General features: G+C 42.7%; 1 protein-coding gene across 2 annotated transcripts in view; it reads right to left on the bottom strand.

Moving 5' to 3' along the window:
* The window catches only part of LOC109932672 (LIF receptor subunit alpha), a 195,186-nt gene that overhangs the window by 49,009 nt on the left and 120,946 nt on the right, over window positions 1–25,231 (bottom strand). For both annotated transcript variants that reach the window (XM_048619315.1, XM_020531812.2), the window contains exons 3-5: window positions 17,446–17,712; window positions 16,170–16,287; window positions 3,787–3,935 (exon numbers count right to left, since the gene is read on the bottom strand). In XM_048619315.1, the coding sequence (XP_048475272.1) occupies window positions 3,787–3,935; window positions 16,170–16,287; window positions 17,446–17,712 (534 nt within the window). The remainder of the gene's footprint in view (window positions 1–3,786; window positions 3,936–16,169; window positions 16,288–17,445; window positions 17,713–25,231) is intronic.

Raw genomic sequence — 25,231 nt, 5'->3', positions numbered from 1 at the left:
AGACCCTTCATCAGAAATTTCTGATGAAGGGTCTAGGCCCGAAACATCAGCCTTCCTGCTCCTCTGATGCTGTTTGGCCTGCTGTGTTCATCCAGCTCTACACCTTGTTATCTCAGATTTTCCAGCATCTGCAGTTCCTACTATCTCTAGATGGTTGATGAATTGGGTTTAATGTTCCAAAACTCATTTGACTTGCGGAAGATTCCATTAGCTTGGAAAATACTTAATACAACTCCTTTATTCAAAAAGGGTAGGAGGCAGGAGGCATAAAACTACAGGCCAGTTAGCTTAATATCTATCTTAGTGAAAATGGTAGAAGCTATTATTAAAGATGTTATAACAGGTCACTTTGATAAGTTCAAGGTGATCGGGCAAAGCCAATATGGCTTTGTCAAAGGGGAATCATGTTTAACTAATTTATATAAATTCTTTGAAGAGGTAACTTCTGCTGTAGATAAAAGGGAACCAATGAATGTATTCTTCGTCAACTTCCAGAAAGCATTTGATAAGGTGTCGCATCAAAAGTTATTACAGAAAATAAAAGCTCACAGTGAAGGAGACAGTTTTATTTTTTCCTTCATTCATTCGTGGGATGAGGGCACTGCTGGCTAGGCAGCATTTATTGCCCATCGGGCAGTTAAGAGTCAACCACATTGCTGTGGGTCTGGAGTCACATGTAGGCCAGACCAGCTAAGGATGGCAGTTTCCTTCCCTGAACGACATTAGTGAACCAGATGGGTTTTTCCAACAACCGGCAATAGATCCGCAGTCATCATTAGACTCTTAATTCCAGATATTTATTGAATTTACAGTCCACCATCTGCCATGGCAGGATTTGAAACCAGGTCCTCAGAACATTGTCTGAATCTCTGGATTAACAGTCCAGTGATAATACCACTAGGCCATCGCCTCCCCCGCATATTGACATGGATAGAAAATTAGCTTACTAACAGAAAGCAGAGTACAAATAAATGGCCCTTTTCAGGTTGACAGGATGTCACGAGCTGCATGCCACAGGGATCTGTGTTGGGGCCTCAACTCTCTACAATTTATATAAATAATTTTCATGAAGGGACCAAAGATATGGTACATGACACAAAGACAGGTGAGAAAGTGAATTTTGAAGAGCACACAGGAACCGAAAAGGGGATTATACATAGGTTAAGTGAGTGGGCAAATATCTGCCAAATGAAGTACAACGTGGGAAGGTGGGAAATTGTCCATTTTGGCAGAAAGAATAAAAAAGCATTATCAAAAAGGTGAGAGGTTGCAGAATTCTGAGATACAGAGAGATCTGAGTGTCCTAGTGCATGCATCTCAGAAGGTTAGTCTGCAGGTACAGCAAGTAATCAAGAAAGTTAATAGAATATTATGGTTTATTGTGAGGGGAGTTAAAAGCAAAAGGAGGGAGCTTATGTTTCAGTTATGCAAGGCATTGGTGAGACCATATCTGCAGTACTGTGTAGAGTATTGGTCCCACACTTCCAGTAGGATATTAATGCAAAGAAGGGTTACCAGACTTATACCTGGAATGAGCAGATTGCCTTATGAGGATAGGCTAGTCCTATATCCTCTGGAGTTTGGAAGAGTCACAGGTGGCTTAATTAAAACAATTATGACCCTGAGGGGACTTGACCGGATGGATGTTGAAAGTATGTTTCTTCTTGTTGGAGAATCTAGAACTAGAGGTCATAGTAGGGGAATTGAGTTCAAGAGCCGTGATGTTATGCTGCAGCTCTATAAAACTCTGGTTAGGCCACACTTGGAATATTGTGTTCAGTTCTGGTCACCTTGTTATAGGAAAGATGTGGAAGCTTTAGAGAGGGTGCACAGGAGATTTACCAGGATGCTGCCTGGACGGGAGGGCAGGTCTTATGAGGAAAGGTTGAGGGAGCTAGGGCATTTTTCATTTCATTTTCTGAGGAAGGGTCACCGGACCCGAAACGTTAACTCTGTTTTCTCCTCCACAGATGCTGCCAGACCTGCTGAGCTTTTCCAGCAACTTTGTTTTATTTTACAATTTTAAGGTGATTGGAGGAAGGTATAGGGGAATGTCAGAGGTAGGTTCTTCACACAGAGTGGTGGGAGTGTGGAATGCACAGCTGGCGGTGGTAGTGGAGTCTGATACTTTACAGACTTTTAAGCGATTCTTGGATAGGCACATGGAGGATAGTAAAATGTAGGGTATGCAGGGTAGATTGGTCTTAGTAGGATAATAGGTCGGCACAACATTGTGGGCCAACGGGCCTGTACTGTGTTGTACTGTTCTATGTTGTTCTATGTATAAATATTTAAAACAGATGAGGAAACAAATTTTCACTCAGAGGGCTGAGATTCTTTGGGATTCCCTTTCTCAAAAGGTAGTGGATGCAGAATCTTTATATATTTTAAGGCACAGGTAGAAAGTTTCTTGAGTACCAAGGGGATGGAAGATTATTGGAAATAAGCAGGAATGTAGAGTTAAAATTAAAATCAGATCAGCCATGATCTTATTGGATGGCAGAGTGGGTTTGGAGGGCTATGGCCTACTCTTGTTTCTTGTTCGTTATGGCCTTCTGAGGTTAGAAGTTCAGGTTTGGAAGATGTAATCAAAAGAGCCTTGGCAAATTGCTCCAGTACATCTTGCAGATGGTACACACTGTTGCAACTGTGTACCCAGTGATGGAGGGAGTGAATGCAGAAAATGGTGGATAGGGTGCTGATCAAGTGGGCTGTTTTGTCCTAGATGGTGCCAAGCTTTTTCAGTTGGAGCTGTACTTATCCAGGCAAGTGTAGGACTATTTCATTTCAATTCCAACTAGACACTGAACATGGTCTGCACAGTCAAGACATTGGTTACTCACCACACAATTCCCAGCCTTATTCTTGCAGCTACAGTAATGATCTGGCTAGTCCAGTTAAATTTCTGGGCAATGATAATGCCTAGCATGTTGATGGTAGGAGCTAGCCTTCCTGCTTCTGGAGTCATATGTCGGCCAGAATGGGGAAGGATGTCAGATTTTCTTGAAGGACAATATACCAGAAGTGTTTTTACTACAATCGGGTAATCTTGTGATCATTAGCTTTTTAATTCCAGATTTAGTGCCCATGGTTTTAGGGGAGTGCAAATTGGTGGGACATTGTCAATTACAGTTTTCTCATTCCCTAAACCTCAGGTGAATTTAAGTGAATTGTCAAGTTGGATATTGCACTCATACTTACACAGCATTGATTACAATGTGTAGACTACTATCCAGAAACACTACCACCATGTTAATATTCTCCTCACTCTTGAGAAAAAAGCCAATGCAAACCTTTGCAGCATGTGACACCTGATTTTTGGGTTGTCTGTGGCATCCATCACACTGATGGAACTCAGGTGCACGTAAGTGCACATCCCCCTCTGAGAAAGAGCTGTCAGACATACTCTGGTAACAATACTCAATAGGACACAAAGTGGAGACAATGATTGGCACTGTACCAATGTTTGATGGGTTTAGCATGTTTTGATCTGCACTGTTTCAGCTATGGCATTGATAATTGAAATGGGATGGTTTAATGCCAGCCTTTAAATAACAGAGAAAAGAGTTTGAGATAAACCCAGTAGAAGAACACGTACAGAACAATGCACTTGTCATTCTTACTCGAGAGAATTTGACTAAATGCGAAGTACGCCATGAATGTGGGAGCCATGTCCAGAGAAGCTGAAAAAAACAGGTTATACTTTATAACCACATTCACCTACAAACTTCAGGTGAAGATTCTGTATTGCATCTTTTAAATGAAACTAATGGCTTTGATATTTACCGATGTCATGTTCAACCTTCCGAAATTGTTCGGATGTCTGTTTGCCTAACCCATTAGCAGCAGTTATCTGCAATTGTAAATCTTGAAATGCAACAAAGTCACGCTCAATAAAGGTTTTAGTTCCCACTTCAGTGCAGCTATCTGGTAACCTACAAAGGAAACAAAAGGAATAAACTGTTGAATTGTTGTTTCTTAAAAGGAAGTTTACTGAGGAATTGTCTTTCTTTCCACATCTGAACAATAAGACAACTTGGACGTACAAAAGGGGCCAATATCTCAATAACATTTCAAGATCCAATTATCCAACACAATCCGCAATTTATGGTTTGGATTAGTCTCATTTGATCACGCCCATCAAGCCAGCAGATCAATCCTGTTTCAATGAAGAATGCAGAAGGGCATGCCAGGGGCAGCATCAGGCATTCTTAAAATTGTGGTGTCAACCTGGTGAATCGGAAAACGAAGGTTAATTGTATCTCAAGCAACATAACCAACAAGTAATAAACACGGTTGAGCATCACACCAATATATCACAAGAACACAAGAAATTAAAGGTGGAGTAGGGCATTCATCGCAGCAAGCCTGCCCTGTGAATCTATTAGTCACGGGTGATCTGTCCAAGGCCTCAACTCTGCTTTTGTCATATATGTAGTTAGGTGTGTTGTCCCTTTAAAACAGCAAGTTACAACACGCGACCCAGAGGTGGGAACTAGGGAAGGTGGTCTAAAACTGACTGTGGAGCTAAAAGGACACACACTAAAGTATTCCCTCTTCAGGCTTACCATCCTCAGGTAAGTCAGGTAAGGTCCTTTTAACTTTCCTCAAACTCAGAGCAGTTGAATTAGCAGTTAGGACAATGGCATGCTCCTCCTGAAGGATGTGGGAGATCAAAGAAACCTCCAACGTCTGTGATGACTACCCCTGTGGGAAGTGCACCCAGCTGCAGCTCCTGGGAGACCGTGTTAGGGAGCTGGACGCACTCAGGATCATCTGAGATGCTGAGCGAATCATAGGTAAGAGTTTTAGTGAGGTGGTCAAACCTAAGATATAGGCAGAGTGTGGCTGCATGACCACCGGCAAAGGCAAAGGGAGTAGGCAGAGTGTGCAGGAATCCCACGTGGCCATTCCCCTCGAAGACAAGTATATTGCTTTAGATACTGTCGGGGGGGCGTTTGACCGATCAGGGGAAAGCACCAGTCACCAGGTTTGTGGCACGACAGCTGGCTCAGGGGTACAGTGGAGAAGGATGGTTTGTTGCTTCCCAGGTGACAGGGTCCAGGATGTCTCAGAGGAGCTGCAGAACACTCTCAAGGGGGAGGGTGATCAGCCAGAAGTCATTATGCACATTGGCACAAATGACATAGGTAGAAACAAGGATAAGGTCCTGAGGAGTGATTATAGAGAGCTGGGAAAAAAAAAGAGTTAAAAACCAGGACCTCGAAGGTGGTAATCGCCGGATTACTTCCGGTGCCACGTGCTGATGAGGGTAAGAACAAGAGGATATGGCAGATGACTGTGTCGCCAAAGGATTGGGGCAGGGGGCAAGAATTCAGGATCCTGGGTCATTGGGATCTTTTCTGGGCAGAGGGGGCCTGTCCCAGAGGGTCAAGTAGCACCTGAAATGGAGGGGGATGAATATCCTGGCAGACAGATTTGCGACAGCTGCAAGGGAGGATTTCAACTAGACTGTGGCAGTTGTGGGGGGGGGGGGTTGGGGGGGGGGGGGGGCGGGGCGGCGGAGCGCTGTGGTGGAGAGAGCACAGTTTGATGTGCCATGGTGCAGGTGCTTTAGGCAGGACAGAGGTGGAGGAAAGAGGGGAGTTTCATAGCAGTAGTCAGATGAAATAACTGAGGGAACATCTAGTGAGGCTTTGTAGGTGGAGTTGAGAAATATAAAGGGGATGGTGACGTTATTGGGGTTGTATTATAGACCCCCAAATCGTCAAAAGGAATTAGAGGAACAAATATGTAGGGAGATTGCAGAGACTTGCAGGGGCAATGGGGATGTCATAGTGGGGGATTTTAATTTTCCTAACATAGACTGGGACTGCCATAGTGTTAAAGGCTTAGATGGAGTGGAATTTGTTAAATCCGTTCAGCAAAGTTTCCTTAAGCAGTATATAGAGGGTCCTGCTCAGGAAAGTGCAAATCTGGACCTACTCTTGGAAAATGTGTCAGGACAGGTGACTGAGGTGACAGTGGGGAGTACTTTGGGACCAGAGACCATAGTTCTATAAATTTTAAAACAGTTGTGGAAAAAGACAAAACTGGTCCACAGGTTCAAGTTGTAAATTGGGGCAAGGTGAATTTTGATGGAATTAGACAGAAGCTTGCAGGGGTGGATTGGAGTAGTCTGTTTGCAGACAAAGGGACATCAGGCAAGTGGGAGGCCATTGAAAGTATGATAGCAGAGTCCAAGGCCTAAATGTTCCTGTGAAGGTGAAGGGCAAGGCTGGTAGGAGTAGGGAACCCTGAATGACAAGAGATATTGAGGCTTTGACCAAGAAAAAAAAAGGAGGTACGGCTCAGGAGCAGGCAGCTGGGATCAAGGGAATCCCTGGAGATATACAAGGGATATAGGAGTTTTCTGAAGAAGGAAATCAGGAGGGCGAAAAGGGGGCACAAGATAGCTTTAGCTGAGAAGATTATGGTGAATCCAAACAGATTTGTTCAGTATATTAAAGGAAAAAGAAGTACTAGAGAGCGAATAGGACCCCTCAAGGACCAAAGTGGACATATGTGTGAGCAACTGCAGGGGATGGGCAAGGTCCTCAATGAATACTTCTCCCTCTGTGTTTATCATGGAGAAAGACAAGACAACTTGGGAAGTTAGTGGCAACATTTTGGGGACAGTCCATATCACACTACAGGTGGTGTTGGAAGTATTAGAATGTATGAAGGTGGATAAATCTCCTCATCCTGATCAGGTACATACAAAAACACTGCAAGAGGTTAGAGAAGAGAATGCAGGGCCCCTGGCTGGTATACTTGCATCATCGTTAGCCATGGGTGAAGTCCCGGAATGCTAGTGAACGTTGTGCCCTTATTCAAGTAGGGCTGCAAAGTAAAACCTGAGAATTATAGACCAGTAAGCTTAACATCTGTGGTAGGTAAGTTACTTGAAAAGATTCGGAGGGATAAAATATGCATGCATTTGGAAAGACAGGGTTTGATTAGGAGTAGTCAGCATGGCTTTGTGCGTGGGAGATCATGGTCTCTCAAATTTGTTAGAGTTCTTTGATGAAGTGACCAGGAAGGTTGATGAGGGCAGGGCAGTAGACATAGTTCAGCAAGGCCTTTGATAAGGTTCCGTATGGTAGGCTGCTCTGGAAGTTTAGATCACATGGAATCCAGGGAGAGCTGGCAAATTGGATACACATCTGGCTTGATGGTAGGAAGCAGAGGGTAATACTGGAAGGATGCTTGTCGGACTGGAGGCCTGTGACTGGTGGTATACCTCAGGGGCCGGTGCTGGGCCCATTGCTGTCTGTTATCGATATCGATGATTTGGTTGAGAATGTACAAGGCACGATTAGTAAGTTTGCAGATGACACTAAAACAGGCGGTATCGTGGACAGTGAGGAATATTATCAGAAATTGCAGCTGGGATCTTGATCAGCTGGGGAAGTGGACCGAGAAATAGCAAATGGAGTTTAAGGTAGATGAATGTGAGGTGTTGCATTTTGGTAAGTCAAATCAAGATAGGTGTTTCATTGTGAACGGTAGGGCCTTATGGAGCGTAGTGGAAGAGAGGGACCTTTGAGTTCAGGTGCACGGTTCTCGGAAAGTGGAGTCACAGGTAGACAGGGCAGTGAAAAAGGCTTTTGGCACACTGGCCTTCATCAGTCAGGTATGGAGTATAGAAGTTGGGAAGTTATGATGCAGCTGTACATGACATTGGTGAGGGCGCATTTGGCGTATTGTGTTCAGTTTTGGTCACCTTGCTATAGGAAGGATGTTATTAAACTGGAAAGAGTGCAGAAGAAATTTATAAGGATGTTGCCAGGACTCAAGGGACTGAGTTATAGGGAGAGGTTGGATAAGCTGGGACTTTTTTCTTTAGTGCATTGGAGACTGCGGGGGGTCCTTATAGAAGTGTGTAAGATCATGACAGGTATGGACAGGGTGAATGCACTCCATCTTTTTCCCAGGGTTGGGGAATTGAGGACTAGAGGGCTTCAGTTAAAGTTAAGAGTGGAAAGAATACTTGGGAACCTGACAGGCAACTTTTTTTTAAACACAGAAGTGGGTACCCATATGGAATGAGCTGCCAGCGTAAGTGGTTGAGATGGGTACATTAACAATAGTTAAAAGACATTTAGACAAATACATGGATCGGAAAGGTTTAGAAGGATATGGGCCAAGTGCAGGGAAATAGGCTTAGCATGAATGGTCATTTTGATCAGCACGGACCAATTTGGGCCATAGGGCCTGTCTCCATGCTGTATGACTCTCTATGACTCTATGATCCGTCTATCTTGTAATCCATTTATGGTTCTAATGAACCACAAACTGGCAACAAGGATGGCATCTGGCCCAAAAAACCATGCGAAGGCCATTTTTCTTTTGTTGGGAGAAAGGATGTCACTTCAACTTTGAAAATGGTGTGGGATTGTGTTGGTAACCTTGAGGAAAGCGGTCGTGAGGGAATCTGGGTCACAGCCAATGGCTGAGGAGAGCAGTACTCACCTGGGAACTTAACAAAATTGTCACGGGGAGTGGTCATGAGGGGACTTGGGCTGTGGCTGACACCAGGGAACAATGGTACACTAACAGTCAGCGAGGGAGCTACCGAGTAGAGCGTTCACCAAGGGAACTAGGGCCGCAAACAGTTACTTGACTCAACTAGTGGAAAAAATTTCTGGATTGCAGGAAAGCAAAGTGGCAGCACAATTTGGAGTGATGGGACTGTTTTATGAAGAGACAGACTGTCGGATGCTTTAAACCAAATGTTTTAATGCGTACTTAAAGGCGAACAAAGTGGCTGAAGACATAATAATACCAGTCTTCTTGAACACCATCGGGAGCAAGACATTCACGATTCGAAGGAGTCTGATGCAACCAGAGAAACCCGCAGAGAAGGCATACCAAGAACTGTGTTGGGGAGTTACTTTACACCAAAGCCCCTGATAATTACAGAACGTTTCCATTTTTATGTACGAGTACAGCACTAAGGACAATCCATCTCCCAATATGTGATCTCCTTAAAGAAGTTAGAAAAACATTGTGAATCTGGAGGGTTCCTCCAAGTGCCTTCAGTGACCATTTGGTCTCAGACACAAAGCCATCCAAAAGAAACCATTAACAAGGAGAGACCTGGACTTCAAGGCAACTTTCAAAATTGCTACTTCGATGGACTTGGCCACCAGCAAAGCAGCACAGTTCAGCAGGTCTGGCAGCATCTGTGAAGGAAAAAACAGAGTTAACGTTTCACGTACGGTGACCCTTCCTCAGATCACCGGACTCAAAATATTAACTGTTTTTTCCTTCACAGATGCTGCCAGGCCTGTTAAGCTTTTCCAGCAACTTTGTTTTTGTTCCTGATTTACAGAATCCGCAGTTCTTTCGGTTTTTATTAAAGCAACACAGTTGACTGATAACACCTGCGTGCATAAAGTAGCCAATATTCAGCAAAGTGTGGTGCCAACCATAGAATGCCACCGATGAGACAAGAGTGGCTACATGGAGTCAACCTGTTGGACTCGAGAAGCCCAGTGCCACAGGCATGGGTCATATTGCCTGAAATTGCTGGGTACAGCTCAAGCAAGAGAAAAAGTAGCTAAGGAAGAGAATGCAGAGGACAAGGCATAAGGTACATTGCCTCCAGTCAGGGAGCCAGTTGCGTCTGCAGGAGAAGCAGAAGGCCCAGAGTCTGCACAGGTTTGGTTAAACATTCGGTCAGCAGGGGTGAAGTTGACCATTTCTGGGTTATTCCCAAATTAGAGGGAAAGAATGTGAAAACTGGAAGCAGATATGGATGCAGCAGTGTCTCTGATTCCCAAAGGCACTGCCTTTGAAGCTTGCCAAGATTACACGATGGACATACACGGAACAAGTTGTGCTCCTGAAGGGCTACGTAGTGTGCCAATTTGCCTCTGTACGTAGTAACAGGTGATGAACCTGCATTAATCGGACATTCCCGGTTACAGAAATTCAAGTTCAATTGGGACATGGTTCATAGGGTGGCAAACTGAAAAGAAAGTTTGCAAGAGATTTTAGACAGGTATAAAAATATCTTCAAGGGAAGTCTGGGAGAAATGAAAGGGACAGAAATTAAACTTTGGTTGAAGCCAGAGGCTCGTCCAAGGAGTCTGAAGGCACATCTAGTATCTTACGCCATCCAGCTTAAAGTGGAGGCGAAACTGGAATGGCTGGTGAATCTGGGAGCATTGAACCAGTAACCACCAGTCAATGGGCAACTTCAATCGTTCCAGTCTTGAAAATAGATGGCGCTGTGAGGATTTGTGGTGACTTTAAGATCACAGTCAACCGAGTCCTGCGTGCAGATCAATATTCACCTCTACTTATTGAGGTGGACTGGCTGGGAGAAAGAAATTATCAAAAATAGATCATTCGCAGTCCTACTTGCAGATGGATGTTGCGAAGGCATCCCAACTGCTGCTGACGACAGTGACACACCAGGGACTGTTCCAATACAAACAACCTCCTTCTGGCATCACGTCAGCGCCGGCTTTGTTCCAGATAGCCATGGATCAGGAGTCCAGTGTAATCAGGATGATATTTCAATCACTGGCTCCTTCGAAGAGGAGCATTTGGAGTAACGCGTGCAGTTTTGGATACAGGGAGTGTAACAAACATTCATCAAACTTGTTCCTAGAGTAAAGGGACTATCTTATGAAAACAGATAAAACAAATTGGGCCCGTGTAAAGTAGAATTTTGAAGAATGAGAGATAGTCTCATTGAACCATATAAAATACTTTAAGGGATATAGAAAGTAGATGCAGCTAAGATGTTGCCCTGGGGTGGAGAGTAGAAGCAATCTAAGGATTTCTGGAAGATTAATACCAGTGCAGCCACTGTTATGCACTACAAAAAAGCCACGTTCGCGGACTTTTTCAGTCAGGTATTGAGCTTTTACAAAGTGCACAGCTATGGAATAAAACTTCCTTACTGAATTGCACAAATGACAAGTTTTTATGTGCTTTAGTTCTGACCAGAGCCTATTAACTGTCCAATACAGAATGAGATCATACCCATCAACCTGTAATTCTTCTGTTAATTCATTTGTTTGATTCCGCACACAACAGTTTCAAGTAAAGAGCCATTAATTTTGCCTTTTTACTATTACTCTCCCTTTTGACCCTATTTCCTGTTGTTTTTCTATGTTTGTATACTCAGTCTCTTCCCATTCCATTTTGAGTATCATTATCCAAATCCTGAAGGCTGTCATGTCTTCTTGCTTTGCAAGCTTACATTTCCCCTCTCCAATCCTAGCTAGTTAAAGCCCTCTCGAAAGCTCTAGTTATTTCATGTTTTTTAATTCATCAGGTTGCCGGTTCCAGGGGGCTGCCGGGAAGGTAAATTTTCCCTCTTAAAGGGCTTACCTCGAGCGTCAGCGGCCTTCATTTTTCAGCAGCAGAGGGAGAGGCGACAGTGAGGACCGGGGGCTGCCGGGAATATATTTGGGCAGCGGCTGAATCCGAGACACTAAACGTGTAGCATCTCCCACCCGCCCTCCTCCTCTAACCAAAAAACAAAGGGACTCTGTGGTGTGTTGGTAAGGTAAGGCTTTTATACTTTTTCTATTTCTTCTGTATTTATCTATTAATTGGTTATTTGAAAATACCACAGCAGAGAAGTATTAGAAAGTATTTAACTCATAAATTGATATAAAGTAATAAAGTAATTAACTAAGTAGAGATGGCTGGGCAGGTGATGTGCTGTAGCTGTATGATGTGGGAGCTGGCTGATCCCATTGTGAATGGCAGTGACCACATCTGCAGCAACTGTTGGTTGCTGGAAGAACTTCGGCTCAGAGCTGAAGATCTGGAATCTGAACTTCAAACGCTGCGGCACATCCGGGAGTCGGGGCGGGGCGGAGAAGTTACCTGGACGCTTTGTTTCAGGAGGCAGTCACACCTGGTAGATTAAGTAATTCAAATTCAGTTACTGATCAGGGACAACAGGGTGTGACTGCAAGTGAGGCAGGTAGGGGGATCCTAAGTTCAGGAGTGGAGGAGCCTCAGCTTTTGACCTTATCCAACAGGTACGAGACACTTGCTCCCTGTGTGGATGAGGAAAAGGGCTGCGGGGAGGATGAGCCAGCTCACCGCGGCACCATGGTGCAGAAGGCCATTCAAGAGGGGGGAGCAAAAAGACAAGTGGTAGTTATAGGGGATTCTACAGTTAGGGGGATAGATAGTATCCTTTGCAAGCCGGATTGGGAGTCCCGCATGGTGTGTTGCCTGCCCGGCACCAGGGTGCAGGACACCTCTGACCGGCTTGAAAGGATATTGGAGCGGGAGGGGGAGTATCCAGTTGTTGTGGTCCACGTTGGGACTAACAACATAGGCAAGGCGAGGATGGAGGACCTGTTTGGGGATTATCAAGCACTAGGAACGAAATTAAGGAACAGGTCCTCGAGGGTCATAATCTCCGGATTACTGCCCGAGCCACGTGCAAATTGGCTTAGGGATAAGAAAATTAGGGAAGTAAACACGTGGCTAAGGGAGTGGTGTGGGAAAGAGGGGTTCCATTTCATGGGGCATTGGCAGCAGTTTTGGAACCGGAGGGATCTGTACCGATGGGACGGTCTCCATCTGAACCGATCTGGAACCAGTGCTCTTGTGAAAAGGATAAATAGGGTGGTCACTAGGACTTTAAACTAGTGTGTTGGGGGGAAGGGAAAGGGAAAACAACAGGGAGTATGATGGTAAATAAAAAGGTAAGCAGCAGGTTAGCATGTGTGCAGGAGGGTTTAAGTTCAAGGCAGACTATGAAAGAAGCAAAAAGGAAGGATAACTCAGGAGATATTATGAGAGATGTTGGAAATCATGAGGTTAAGAAAGCTAGCATAAAGGCACTTTACCTGAATGCTCATAGCATTCGTAACAAGGTTGATGAGTTAACGGCACAAATCATCGCGAATGAATATGATTTGGTAGCCATTACGGAGACATGGTTACAGGATGGTCACGACTGGGAGTTAAATATCCAAGGGTACCAGACTATTCGGAAGGACAGACAGGAAGGTAAGGGAGGTGGTGTAGCTCTGATATTCAAGGACGACATCAGGGCGGTGCTGAGAGATGATATAGGTTCTATCGAGAATGAGGTTGAATCCATTTGGGTGGAAATTAGAAATTCTAAGAGGAAAAAGTCACTGATAGGCATAGTCTATAGGCCACCAAATAATAACGTCACATTGGGGCGGGCAATAAACAAAGAAATAACTAATGCCTGTAAAAATGGTACGGCAATTATCATGGGGGATTTTAATCTACATGTAGATTGGTCGAACCAGCTCGGTCAGGGTAGCCTTGAGGAGGAGTTCGTTGAGTGTATCCGTGATAGTTTTCTTGAACAGTATGTAATGGAACAGACGAGGGAGCAAGCTATCCGAGATCTGGTCCTGTGTAATGAGACAGGAATAATTAATGGCCTCATAGTTAGGGATCCTCTTGGAAGGAGTGATCACAGTATGGTTGAATTTAGAATACAGATGGAGAGTGTGAAGATAAAATCCAATACCAGGGTCCTGTGCTTGAACAAGGGGAACTACAATAGAATGAGGGAGGACTTGGCTAAAGTAGACTGGAAACAAAGATTTTATGGTGGGACAGTTGAAGAGCAGTGGAGGACTTTCAAAGCAATCTTTCAAAGTGCTCAGCAAAAGCATATTCCAGTGAAAAGGAAGGACTGTAAGAAAAGGGGTAATCTGCCATGGGTGTCTAAAGAAATAAGGGACGCTATCAAATTGAAAGAGAAGGCATACAAAGTGGCCAAAAACAGCATGAAACTAGAAGACTGGGAAACCTTTAAAGGTCAACAGAAAGCCACAAAAAGAGCTATAAAGAAAAGTAAGATAGAACATGAGAAAAAACTAGCACAGAATATAAAGACAGATAGCAAAAAAGTTTCTATAAATATATAAAATGAAAAAGAATGGCTAAAGTAAACGTTGGCCCTTTAGAGGATGAGAAGGGGAATTTAGTTATGGGATATGATGAAATGGCCGAGGCATTGAACAGGTATTTTGTATCGGTCTTCACAGTGGAGGACTCTAATAACATGCCAGTAATTGACAAAGAGACGAAGATAGGTGAGGACCTGGAAACAATCATTATTATGGAAGAGGTAGTGTTGGGCAAGCTAATGGAGCTAAGGATTGATAAGTCTCCTGGCTCTGATGGAATGCATCCCAGGGTACTAAAAGAGGTGGCGGGAGAAATAGCAGATGCACTGGCGGTAATTTTCCAAAATTCGCTGGACTCTGGGGCAGTCCCAGCAGATTGGAAAACAGCAAATGTGACGCCACTGTTTAAAAAGGGAAGTAGACAAAAGATGGGCAATTATAGACCAGTTAGCTTAACCTCTATAGTGGGGAAGATGCTCGAGTCTATTATCAAGGAAGAAATAGCAAGGCATCTTGAAAGAAATTGTCCCGTTGGACAGACGCAGCATGGGTTCATGAAGGGCAGGTCATGCTTGACAAGTCTTTTGGAATTCTATGAAGACATTACGAGCGAGGTGGACAATGGGGAATCAATGGATGTGGTGTACCTAAATTTCCAAAAGGCCTTCGACAAGGTGCCGCACAAGAGGCTACTGCATAAGGACGCATGACGCTAAGGCTAAAGTATTAGCATGGATAGAGGATCAGTTGACTAACAGGAAGCAAAGAGTGGGGATAAATGAGTGCTATTCTAGCTGGCAGTCAGTGACTAGTGGTGTGCCTCAGGGATCGGTGTTGGGACTGCAATTATTTACAATTTATATAGATGATTTGGAGTTGGGGACCACGTGTACGGTGTCAAAGTTTGCAGATGACACTAAGATGAGTGGCAGAGCAAAGTGTGCAGAGGACTGTGAAACTTTGCAGAGGAACATAGATACAATGAGTGAGTGGGCAAAGGTCTGGCAGATGGAATACAATGTAAACAAATGTGAAGTCATACATTTTGGTAGGAGTAATAGTAAAAACGGTTATTACTTGAATGGTAAAAAGTTGCAGCATGCTGCTATGCAGAGGGACTTGGGTGTCCTTGTGCATGAATCACAGAAGGTAGGTCTGCAGGTACAGCAAGTAATTAGGAAGGCAAATGGAATTTTGTCCTTCATTGCTAAAGGGATTGAGATTAAAAGCAGAGAGGTTATGTTGCAGCTGTACAAGGTGCTGGTGAGGACACACCTGGAATACTGTGTGCAGTTTTGGTCTCCTTACTTGAGAAAGGATGTACTGGCACTGGAGGGGGTGCAAAGGAGGTTCACTAGGTTGATTCCGGAGTTGAGGGGGTTGTCTTATGAGGAGAGACTGAGTAGATTGGGATTATATTCATTGGAATTCATAAGATTGAGGGGGGGATCTTACAGAAACATATAAAATTATGAAGGGAATAGATAAGATAGAAGTAGAGAGGATGTTTCCACTGGCAGGTGAAGCTACGACAAGAGGGAGCAGATTTAGGACTGAATTGAGAAGGAACTTCTTCACCCAGAGGGTTGTTAATTTATGGAATTCCTTGCCCAGTGAAGTAGTTGACGCTACTTCAGTAAACGATTTTAAAGATAAAGATAAGGTAGATATTTTTTTGAACAATAAAGGAATTAAGGGATATGGTGAGAACGCGGGTAAGTGGATCTGAGTCCACGAAAAGATCAGCCATGATCTTATTGAATGGCGGAGCAGGCTCGAAGGGCTGGACGGCCTACTCCTGCTCCTAGTTCTTTTGTTCTATGTTCTAGCATAGTTTAAATGAAGTCCATCCCACCAGAGCAACTCCTTTCTACTCCAGTACTGGTGCCAGTGTCCAGGAACTGAAACACATGGCACCCGCATAAATCTTTGAATTGTATATTTAACTCCTTGGCCTTATTTACCCGATGCTAGTTTGCCTGTGGCTCCGCTGGTAGTCCAGAGATTATTACCTTGCTTTTTAATTTAGCTCCTCTTCAAAGTTTTTCAGCAAAACATCCTTTATAGGATAACAACTACCAGATCTCTCCCCTCCCTCTCCAAGTACCTCTCCTTCTCAACGAGATGTCCTTAACCTAGCACTGGACTGGCAACAGCCTTCAGGACACCCATTGACAGCTGCAGAGAATAGTATCCATCTCCCTAATTAGACCACTGTGTGGTATTTTTCAAGTGGTACGATATCATAGCAATAATTGGAGTCCATGTAAAATGATAAGAACTCACCAAGAGCAGACTGTGTAGTTTGTTTCTATATTTGTGTCTCTTCCCGTATTCCAAGAACACTTAAGTTTACCAAAGTTTTGGGTTATACATTCCAAATCCCGAGGATCCTCCGGGGGATCTAAAGAAACAAAAATATTTCAACTCCAGTTTCTTAAACATTTGGATGGATAAACCATCCTGCTGATTGGTGACAATATCTTGTGCAGTTTACACATCCCAAGCTCTCCATTTTACTAATTCTACTGTTCCTTTATTCATGTTTCAATCTTTGTATGGATGTAGGATTTAACCTTGGTAGAGGGCAGAACATGGAACCTGAGGAGTAGAAGAAAATGGAACCTGTACACAGCCTGTAATAGAATTGGTAATTCTGTTAATTGGAGAATAACTCTTACTTCCTTAATCAAAAAACTGTACAAAGCAGACTTGCATCCACTGCCTATGAACTGACACTTTGAATGGTCTACACCTGATGTGCTGGTTGAATCTACAACACTGAAACACCATTTCTTTTTGTTAAGTGCAAGACTACTTCTGATCTTCTTCATCTCACCAGACCAATATATCCTTCTCCTTTCACGTATTTATCCAACTTCGTCTTATGTGTATCTATGCGAGTTGTCTCAACTTCCCATTGTGTTTGCAGGCTCACATTCTAACCACTCTAGATAAAAGGGGTTTTTCCTGAATTCATAGAATCATAGAATGCCTACAGTGTGGAAACAGGCCCTTCGGCCCAACAAGTCCACACTGAACCTCAGAGCATTCCACCCCCCACTGACCCATCCCCCTATAACCCACCTAATGTACACATCCCTGAGCACTATGGACAACTTAGCACGGCCAATCCACCTAGCCTGCACATCTTCGACTGTGGGAGGAAACCGGCGCACCTGGTGGAAACCCACACAGACAGTCGCCCGAGGGTGGAATCAAACCCAGGTCCCTGGCGCTGAGAGGCAGCAGTGCTGACCACTGAGCTACCGTGCCGCCCCATCCTTTCTCAATTTATGACTCTGCTGTAAATAGGAGAGCCAAAGTTTGGGATTCCAATAAAAATGGAAACATTTTATCTATAGCATATTGAACCCTTTCATAACTTTGAAGACATTCATCGGTTATTTTAGTGAAGACCATAGCCAAAAAACGAGAGCTTCAATCTATAAGTATTACCACTTGTACCTCTATCCCAGTGACACTTGAATTCAATTGACTATAGGAAAGACACAAAATCCCACTTATTGCAATTTGTATGCCTTCATCATATGATACTTACATCCAGTCTTGACTGACGCGGTGTAAGACTCTGTTTTAAATGTACACGTCAAATTTTCTCCTTCCCGGCTGGTTAGGCCAAGGTTCTGCAGCGACACCATGCTAACACTGGAGGTGACCTTAGTGTAGTAACTGCTGGGGAGGAGATTGCCAGCATATTTCCATTCAACCTGATCAGCAGCATCAGATCCACAAAAGTAGCAGGTTATATTGTGGCTGGAATTGACATTGGCAACCAAGTTTTTTGCAGAAATGGAACCACACTGACCTACAGGTATAAGAAAAAAAGTGTTTGATTTCTTAGAACAGATAATCTAGATATCATCATGTTATCATTTGTGTGATTATAATGAATGCAATTTATTTGTTGGGATTCCTATATTCCAACACTGACGATCCAAAGTATTTCACGGACTTTGCAACATACGAAATAGGGGTGGGTAGGCATTCAGCCCCTAGAGGCTACTCCAGCATTCTTCTAGATCATGGCTCCTTTCACCATACTATCCTTACATCTCTTGATGTCTTCAATATTGACAAGCCTATCTATGTTTGTCTGAAGCATACTCGGTGAGCGCCTACATGGCCAAGAATTCTAAAGATTCACCACCCGGAGTCTCATCTCAGTCCTCAGTGGTTTGTCCCTTTTTGAGGATCTGTCTCCTAGTTCTACACACTCCCAGCCAAAGGGCACATCTTACCGACCTCTCAATCCCTGTGAGAATTTCACGTTTCCTTTCACTTCACTACTCTTATTAGTTCCTTGGTTCTCTAGTTATTTCTGAAAGTTTTTTTTAAATTTTCCTCAACTCAGATAGACAAATTGTTTGCTTAATTTCTCTGCCAATTCATTAGTACCCATTATAAATTTTCTTGTCTCTGTCTGTAATTGGCCCTTTTTTGTCTTTGCTAATCTTTTCTCTTTTCACAACTACAGAAGCTTTTACGGTTAATTTTTTTTACGTTTCTCACTAGTTTACTTTCATGTTCTACATTTCCAGATCGGCTTCTTCACTCTCCTTTACTGAATTCTAAAGAGCTCCCACCTGTCAGGTTAATTACATTTTTTTTTGCCATTTTATAAGCTTCTTCCTTTGATCTAATTCAATATTTAACTTCTCTTGTGAACCAGAGTTAGGTCACTTTACCGGTAGTGTTTTTCAATGTCAAAGGAACCATGAATAAACACCATTGCCATTAGTTATCCACCATTATTCCTTTAAAGGTAGTTTCCCAAACTATCACAGCCAACTCGCTCCTCACACCTTCTTGTTTTGTTTGTTTATATTTAAGATGCTTTTGGAGTGTCCTGAGAATGGTCATTCATTCATCAATTCTTAAGCAAGCCTCAGCAGTCTGCCTTTATCTTAGTTTCGACCTGAAAATTAGGCTCAAGGGTGTCAGATGCACTTTGGAAATATAAATCAAGGATCACTCAGTTGCAACTCTCAACACAAAGAGTCGAAATAAAGTCAGTGTGCAAGGTGGCTTAGAGTTGGGTGGTGTAATAAAGAACGAAGTCTGTTTCATCCCTCCAAATCTGGGTACCAATCCAAATCATAATGAGATAAGTGCTTTCCCTTGAATAGCTTTGGATTCCTAAACAAAATAAGTTGGTGAAGGTTGAGTTTGTATCTTATTAATTCATTCACAGGGTGTGGACAAACTCAGCATTGACTATCCAACAGTAACTGCCCTTTAGAAGGTAATGGCAAGCTAGTTTCACAAATATAACCAAGTGGCCTGCCACGTCCTTTCAGAGGCAAGTTAACACTCAACACATTGATCTAGAGCTATATGTTGGCTATACCAGGTGAGGACAGCAGATTTTCTTCCCTAAAGGACATTTAGGAGCCAGACAGGTTTTTGCAAATAATTGACAGTGGCCTCAGGTTCAACATTGTTATCTGGAACTTAGAGGAAAAAAAATCACTAAGATGGGATTCAAACCCATATTCCCACAACATTAGCCTGATGCATTGGATTACCAGCCCAATGGTATGACCATTGTGCCACCGCTTCCCCATAAATAGCCTGTAAATCATAGGTGACATAAATATTCATTCGGATAACAAAAATGATATCATCAATATCAACATCTAAAAATGACAATACATAAAATACCATTTCACAGAGCAGAAAATACACTGAGCAAATGAGGGACTGTTGGCAAACATTGATAAGGTTGAAATAAATGATCTAATCTCACTCACAGAAATCCCTTTGTTTTGCAGGGAATGGAGGATTAGTGTTATAAAGCGAGGCTGGATAGGCTGGGACATTTTTCATTGAAGTGTTGCAGGTCAAAGGGTGACCTTATCGAGGCTCATAAAATCATGAGGGGTACAGAGAAGGTGAATGGCAGGTGTCTTTTCCCTAGGCTGGGGAATTTCGAAGACAAGGAGACATTTTTTAAGGAGAGGAGAAAGATTTAAAAAAGACATGAGGGGCTTTTTTTTTTTTTAAACACAGTGGTTTGTGTGAGGAATGAACTTCCAGAGGAAGTGGTGGATGCAGGTTCAGTTACAATGTTTAAAAGATGTTTGGATAAGTACATGAATAATAAATGTTTGGGGGGATATGGGCGCAGGGCATGCAGGTGGGACTTAGTTTAGTTTGGGATTATGGTTGGCATGGACTGGTTGAACCAAAGTGTCTGTTTCCGTGCTGTATGGCAATCTAAAAAAAATTTACTCACTTTTAAAGTGGGAAAGCAATTAAGTTGATTCCATTGTTTTTCATAAAGGTTTTGGTCTGTTCTTCCTATTTAGCTTCCTTCTGTTAACGAGTTTCCTTTCTCCATTTTGACATAATAGAGCAGTTACTGCTCCTTAACTGGAGTCACGAGTGTTATTCATCAGCATAATCACATTTAAACAATAATGGAATAGGAGCATAGTCATAATGTGGCACAGCTAGCAATCCAGAAGTCTGCTCCAAAACGAGGACTTCAAATCCCACACCTGCACCTGGTATAATTTAAATTCATTGAGCTAAACATAGGAAGTGATTATCCATTCTAGTCAGACAACAACTCCCTAAGTCCTCACAATCACCAAATCATATTTCACTGCTAATGTCCCAACACTTTCTTAATATCCGTTCTTGGGGCATGCAGGCAACAAAAGCAGTCATAACCCTGGTAGTCAAATGCAGGCAAGGACGTTTTCTGCTTTATATAATACCATAAGGTGTGGGAGCAGAATTAGGCCATCTGGCCTATCGAGACTGCTCCGCCATTCAATCATGGCTAATGTGTTTTTCAACCCCAATCTCCTGCCTTCTCCCCATAACCTTTGATTCTCTTACGAATCAAGAACCTATCTCTGTCTTAAATACACTCAAGACTTGCCCTCACGGCCTTCTGTGGGAATGAGTTCCACAGATTCACCACCCAGCGGATGAAGAAATTCCTCATGTCAGTTGTAATTAGTTATCCCTTCACACTCGGACTGTGCCCTCGGGTCCCACTACCTCCTATTTGTGGAAACAACTTCTCCATGTCACTTTAACCAGCTCAATATCCACATATCCCCTTCCTTCACACAATGATTTAATGCTCTTCTATGTTGAAAATCAGCAACATTTAAGGGTAGCAAGTCACTCAGGTGGAAACTTTAACACCTATCAGCAAGGGAACTTTGATAGCACTAATGCAGCAGGTGGTGAAGGCCATGGACAAGAGGGAAAAACCTACTTAACTTCAACCTCAATTTACCAGCATGGCTCTTGTGATGCAGTGGTAGTTTCCAAACCTTTGAGCCAGGAGGCCTAGGTTCAAGTCTTAACTTGTTCTTGAGGTGTGTAATAACATCTCTGAACAGGTTGATTACAAAATAGAAACAAAAACAGAAATTGTTGGAAAAGCTCAGAGGGTCTGGCAGCATCTATGGAGAAAAATGAGAGTTAACATTTCAGGTCCAGTGACCCTTTCTCTGACTAATATTGCCCCATCAGTCTACACTTGATCATCAATGAAGTGATGGAAGGGGTCAACAACACTGCTATGAAGCAGCACCTGCTGAGCGGCACTCAGTTTGGGTTGCACCAGGACCACTCAGCCCCTGACCTCATTACAGCCTTGTTTCAAACACAGACAAAAGAGCCAAATTCCACAGGTGAGGTGCGAGTCACAGTCCTTGATATCAAGGCCGCATTTGAGTCAGTGTGGCATCAAGGAGCCCTAATTTCAGTTTTGCTAATGGACATCAAGGGCAAACTCTCCACTGGTTGGAGTTATACCAGGCACATAGGAAGATCCCTGTGATTGCTGGAGTTCAGTCATCTCAGCTCAAGGCCGCCCACAAATCATTAAGACTCAAAGCCTATAGACTTTTTTTTGAACAAACTTGTCATTTTGGATTTATTATCCTGCACTGGCTAAGGTTATCATGAAGGACTCTCAAACTCTCCCCCTTGTCCGAGAGAGCAGCCCTATCGTCCAGTAGGACTATGGATGACTTAACCTTTCATCTATTTTGCAGATCATTTACTTTCATTTACATTTCATTTAAAACAGGGATTTTTCAGTCCTATGGGACCGTCCCCGACTTTAGGGATTCCTGAAAGATCACTCCACTATCTCTTCAGCTATCTCCTTAAGAACTCTGTGGTGTACCATCTGGTCTAGTTATTTATCGACCTTCAGGCCATTTAGTTTTTCTAGCATCTTCTAACATTAGCATAGATACAAGATTGGCTGGCTGGCAGAAAACAAGTTTTCACTTGATTGGCAAGGGTCCGTGCTGGGGCCTCAACAGTAACACTTATATCAATGATTTGGATGATCTGAGGGAGTGCAGCATGGTAGGTAAATTTGCAAACCACCAAGTCAGATACAAGGAGACCACCAAGATACAAGGAGACTATAAACAGATAAAGGCATTGGGATAGGGACATGATGACAGGGATATGAGCCAAACCTTGTCATATGGGAGTAGTTTTGTTTCGGAAATGTGGTCAGTGTAGACAAGTTGGATTGAAGGGTCTTCTTCCGTGCTGTATGACTTTAGATAGGTTGGGGGAGTAGACAAAATCTGGCAGATGGAGTACAATGTAGGAAAATATGAAGGTGTCCACTTTGGCAGGGAGAATGAAACAACAGACTTTTTTTTTTAGAAAAAAAGAGACGTTAGCATCCTGATAAACACAGAATCAAAAGAAAGTTAGTGAGGCACAATGCTTTATTATAAGAAGAACTGAACAGAAGGGGAAGGGTGTTATGCTTCAGTTGTGCAGGGCATGAATAAGACCACAATCCTGGAAAATGCGTGCAGTTTTTTGTCTCAATACCTCAAGGAATAATGCTACTGTAATGGGGCATTCAGAGGAAATTGATACCAGGAATGAGCAGATTATCTTGAGACGATGAACCAATTTCCATTGTAGTTTGGAAGAGTGAAAGGTGACTTCATTCTGGAAACACCTTGTTACACAAACCAACTTGGCTGTAACTCAAATGAGCAGGAGAACAAAGTTCCCACAAGCCACAGGTTCTGGACCGCCAATTTCAGTTTAACTTCCAACAAGCCCTGCAGCAAAGGCTTTAAACTAATTTGGCAGGGTCAAGGGACCAGGATGAAAGATAACGTAAAGACCATTTCTTTTTATTTTTCTTTACTTTTGACTGTGGACTAAAGTGGTAAAAAAGGAAGTTTTAAAAGCAAGAACTATGAAAGGAACTGTTGTACCTTTAAGTCATGGTGACTCGTTATGACTTATGGTTACACTGCTGCATTGCAAACAGTGAGCAAGGAGAGATAAGATGCTACAGTACGGGTGAATGTGTGCAGAGTGATATTCTTCCAGCATCAGATTGCTGATTCGTTATAGTCAATGGCAGTGACTAGTTCCGGATGGAGGAAGTTAGCTGACAACCTTAATTGGCTCCTAAAAAGATGAACAGACCAACTGTGGACAAGAGGGGAGAAGCTTCTGGACTGTGGAAAGAACAGGTTCCGTGTCTTCATTCCTCTGCAGCAAAGTGACTAAAGTCAGAGAAATATCTGCTATTTTCTCCCATCAGTTGCTGTAAGTAGTTACTTGGAGAAAGAATATCAGAGGGCCCTGGGGGGCGAAACGAACATCTCATCAATCCTGTGGACTGGTCTTCTTGAATGGCGTGATTACATTCAAGTATTCTCACAGACATCAAATCGAAGTCAAAAGCACCAATCATTTTTCACTTCTTAAACATTTTAAGAAACAAAGATCAAAACAAATACATAGGATTACAGCAGAAACTGAATATAAAAAGAACTGAACAAACTTATAAACTTATGTTAAAAACCTGTTTTAAAAAAATTTCATTATACATTTCATCCTGGTGCCTGAGTAAATAATGCACCAGAGAAGGCACAGAATATTCTACTGGGGAAGAGACTGAGTTTCAACCTGTTTTCTGACGCTATCTGTAACCACGATTCATGTTTCAGTTACCTAAGGCATTCCAAATGGTATCCCAAATACATACGAAATAGGAAGGGGCAATACAATCTTAATGGCACAATTGTGAAAAGAGTACAGGCACGGAGGGACCTGGAGATAGATGCACTGACCTTTGAAGATGGCAGGGCATATCAACAGAGTGATTAGCAAAATATTTTTAAGCTGTCAGTGATAAATACCAGGATGTTACTGGCCACAAAGATGTTGGAAGCTGAAACAGTCAATGAGTTCAAAAGAGAATTGGAGGAGACTTGAAGGAAATAAATTTGCATGGCTGCAGAGATCAAACAGGAGTGCGCAGGACTGACTGGCCTGTTCCCTCGGCAGTTGGCATAGACTCAATGGGCCATGTGCCCTCCTTCTCTGCCATAAATGGCCCCAGGTGGGGGGACTACACATGGATGACTCAAGATATCCAGTGAAATAAAACGGAGAACAAATAAAAAGGCCAGATGAGAACAGCTGAGCAGCTAACACACAAAGGAATCCAAAAATTTTTCCAAAACACAAATAGTAAAACAGTGGCTGTTTTCTTTAAAATGCTTAGATAGGGGCAAGAACAAAAGACTTAAAGACACATTGCTTATCCAGAGCAGCAGCAAGCAATTTTGCCTATTTGTTTCTAAGATTATTACTCAAAATATGGAGACTACTACAACAAAGTTAAAGTCCATACAAGTTATTTATAGCAGAGTTGGTATTAAGACCAAGAATTTTACAAATTGAAAACCATGTACAAGCTTGACAATCAACAATCTGCCTTAAGCATCCATTGGGTGCATGGGCCCATTTATCCGGTTGCACTAATAACTAAGATGACTATCAAGAAAACTCTGCTCAATAAGCTAAGTAATGTAACAGGCAGTGAGGTGATGATCTCCTTAATGACTAAATTGGACACACAAAATGTAATGGCAATACCGACACAGAGGAGTTGCGAAAGACAAAATATGTTCCAATTGAAGGTATTTATTGAAAAGAAAAAGGTGGCTAGATTTTGTTTTCTATCTGCAAAAGTTTACTGGCTACATCATATTGAGAATTAACGGTGATGTTATCAACATGCAATCTTATTAACTGAGAGCAGTACCGTTGTGTTTTTCAATTTGAACTCATTTGGAGTAATTGACATTCCATTTGATGAAATTATCAAAGTACAAAACTCCACTACAGAAAGTGGATAATAAATTATTTGACAGTCACGAGGTGTGCACTTTGAGGTTGCAAAAAATTTGGCATTTTCCAAATTCATAACTCAACACAGGAATTAATATTTTCGAGCTGTGTGAAGAAAGTAAATGATTGTTCAGTATTTATTTACAATTAAGTTTATGCCACAG

This window comes from Rhincodon typus, chromosome 3 (genome assembly GCF_021869965.1).
Source record: "Rhincodon typus isolate 14 chromosome 3, sRhiTyp1.1, whole genome shotgun sequence".
NCBI lineage: Eukaryota > Metazoa > Chordata > Chondrichthyes > Orectolobiformes > Rhincodontidae > Rhincodon > Rhincodon typus.
Note: the sequence above shows the minus strand (reverse complement) of the source record. Positions and strands in the feature narration are given on the sequence as shown.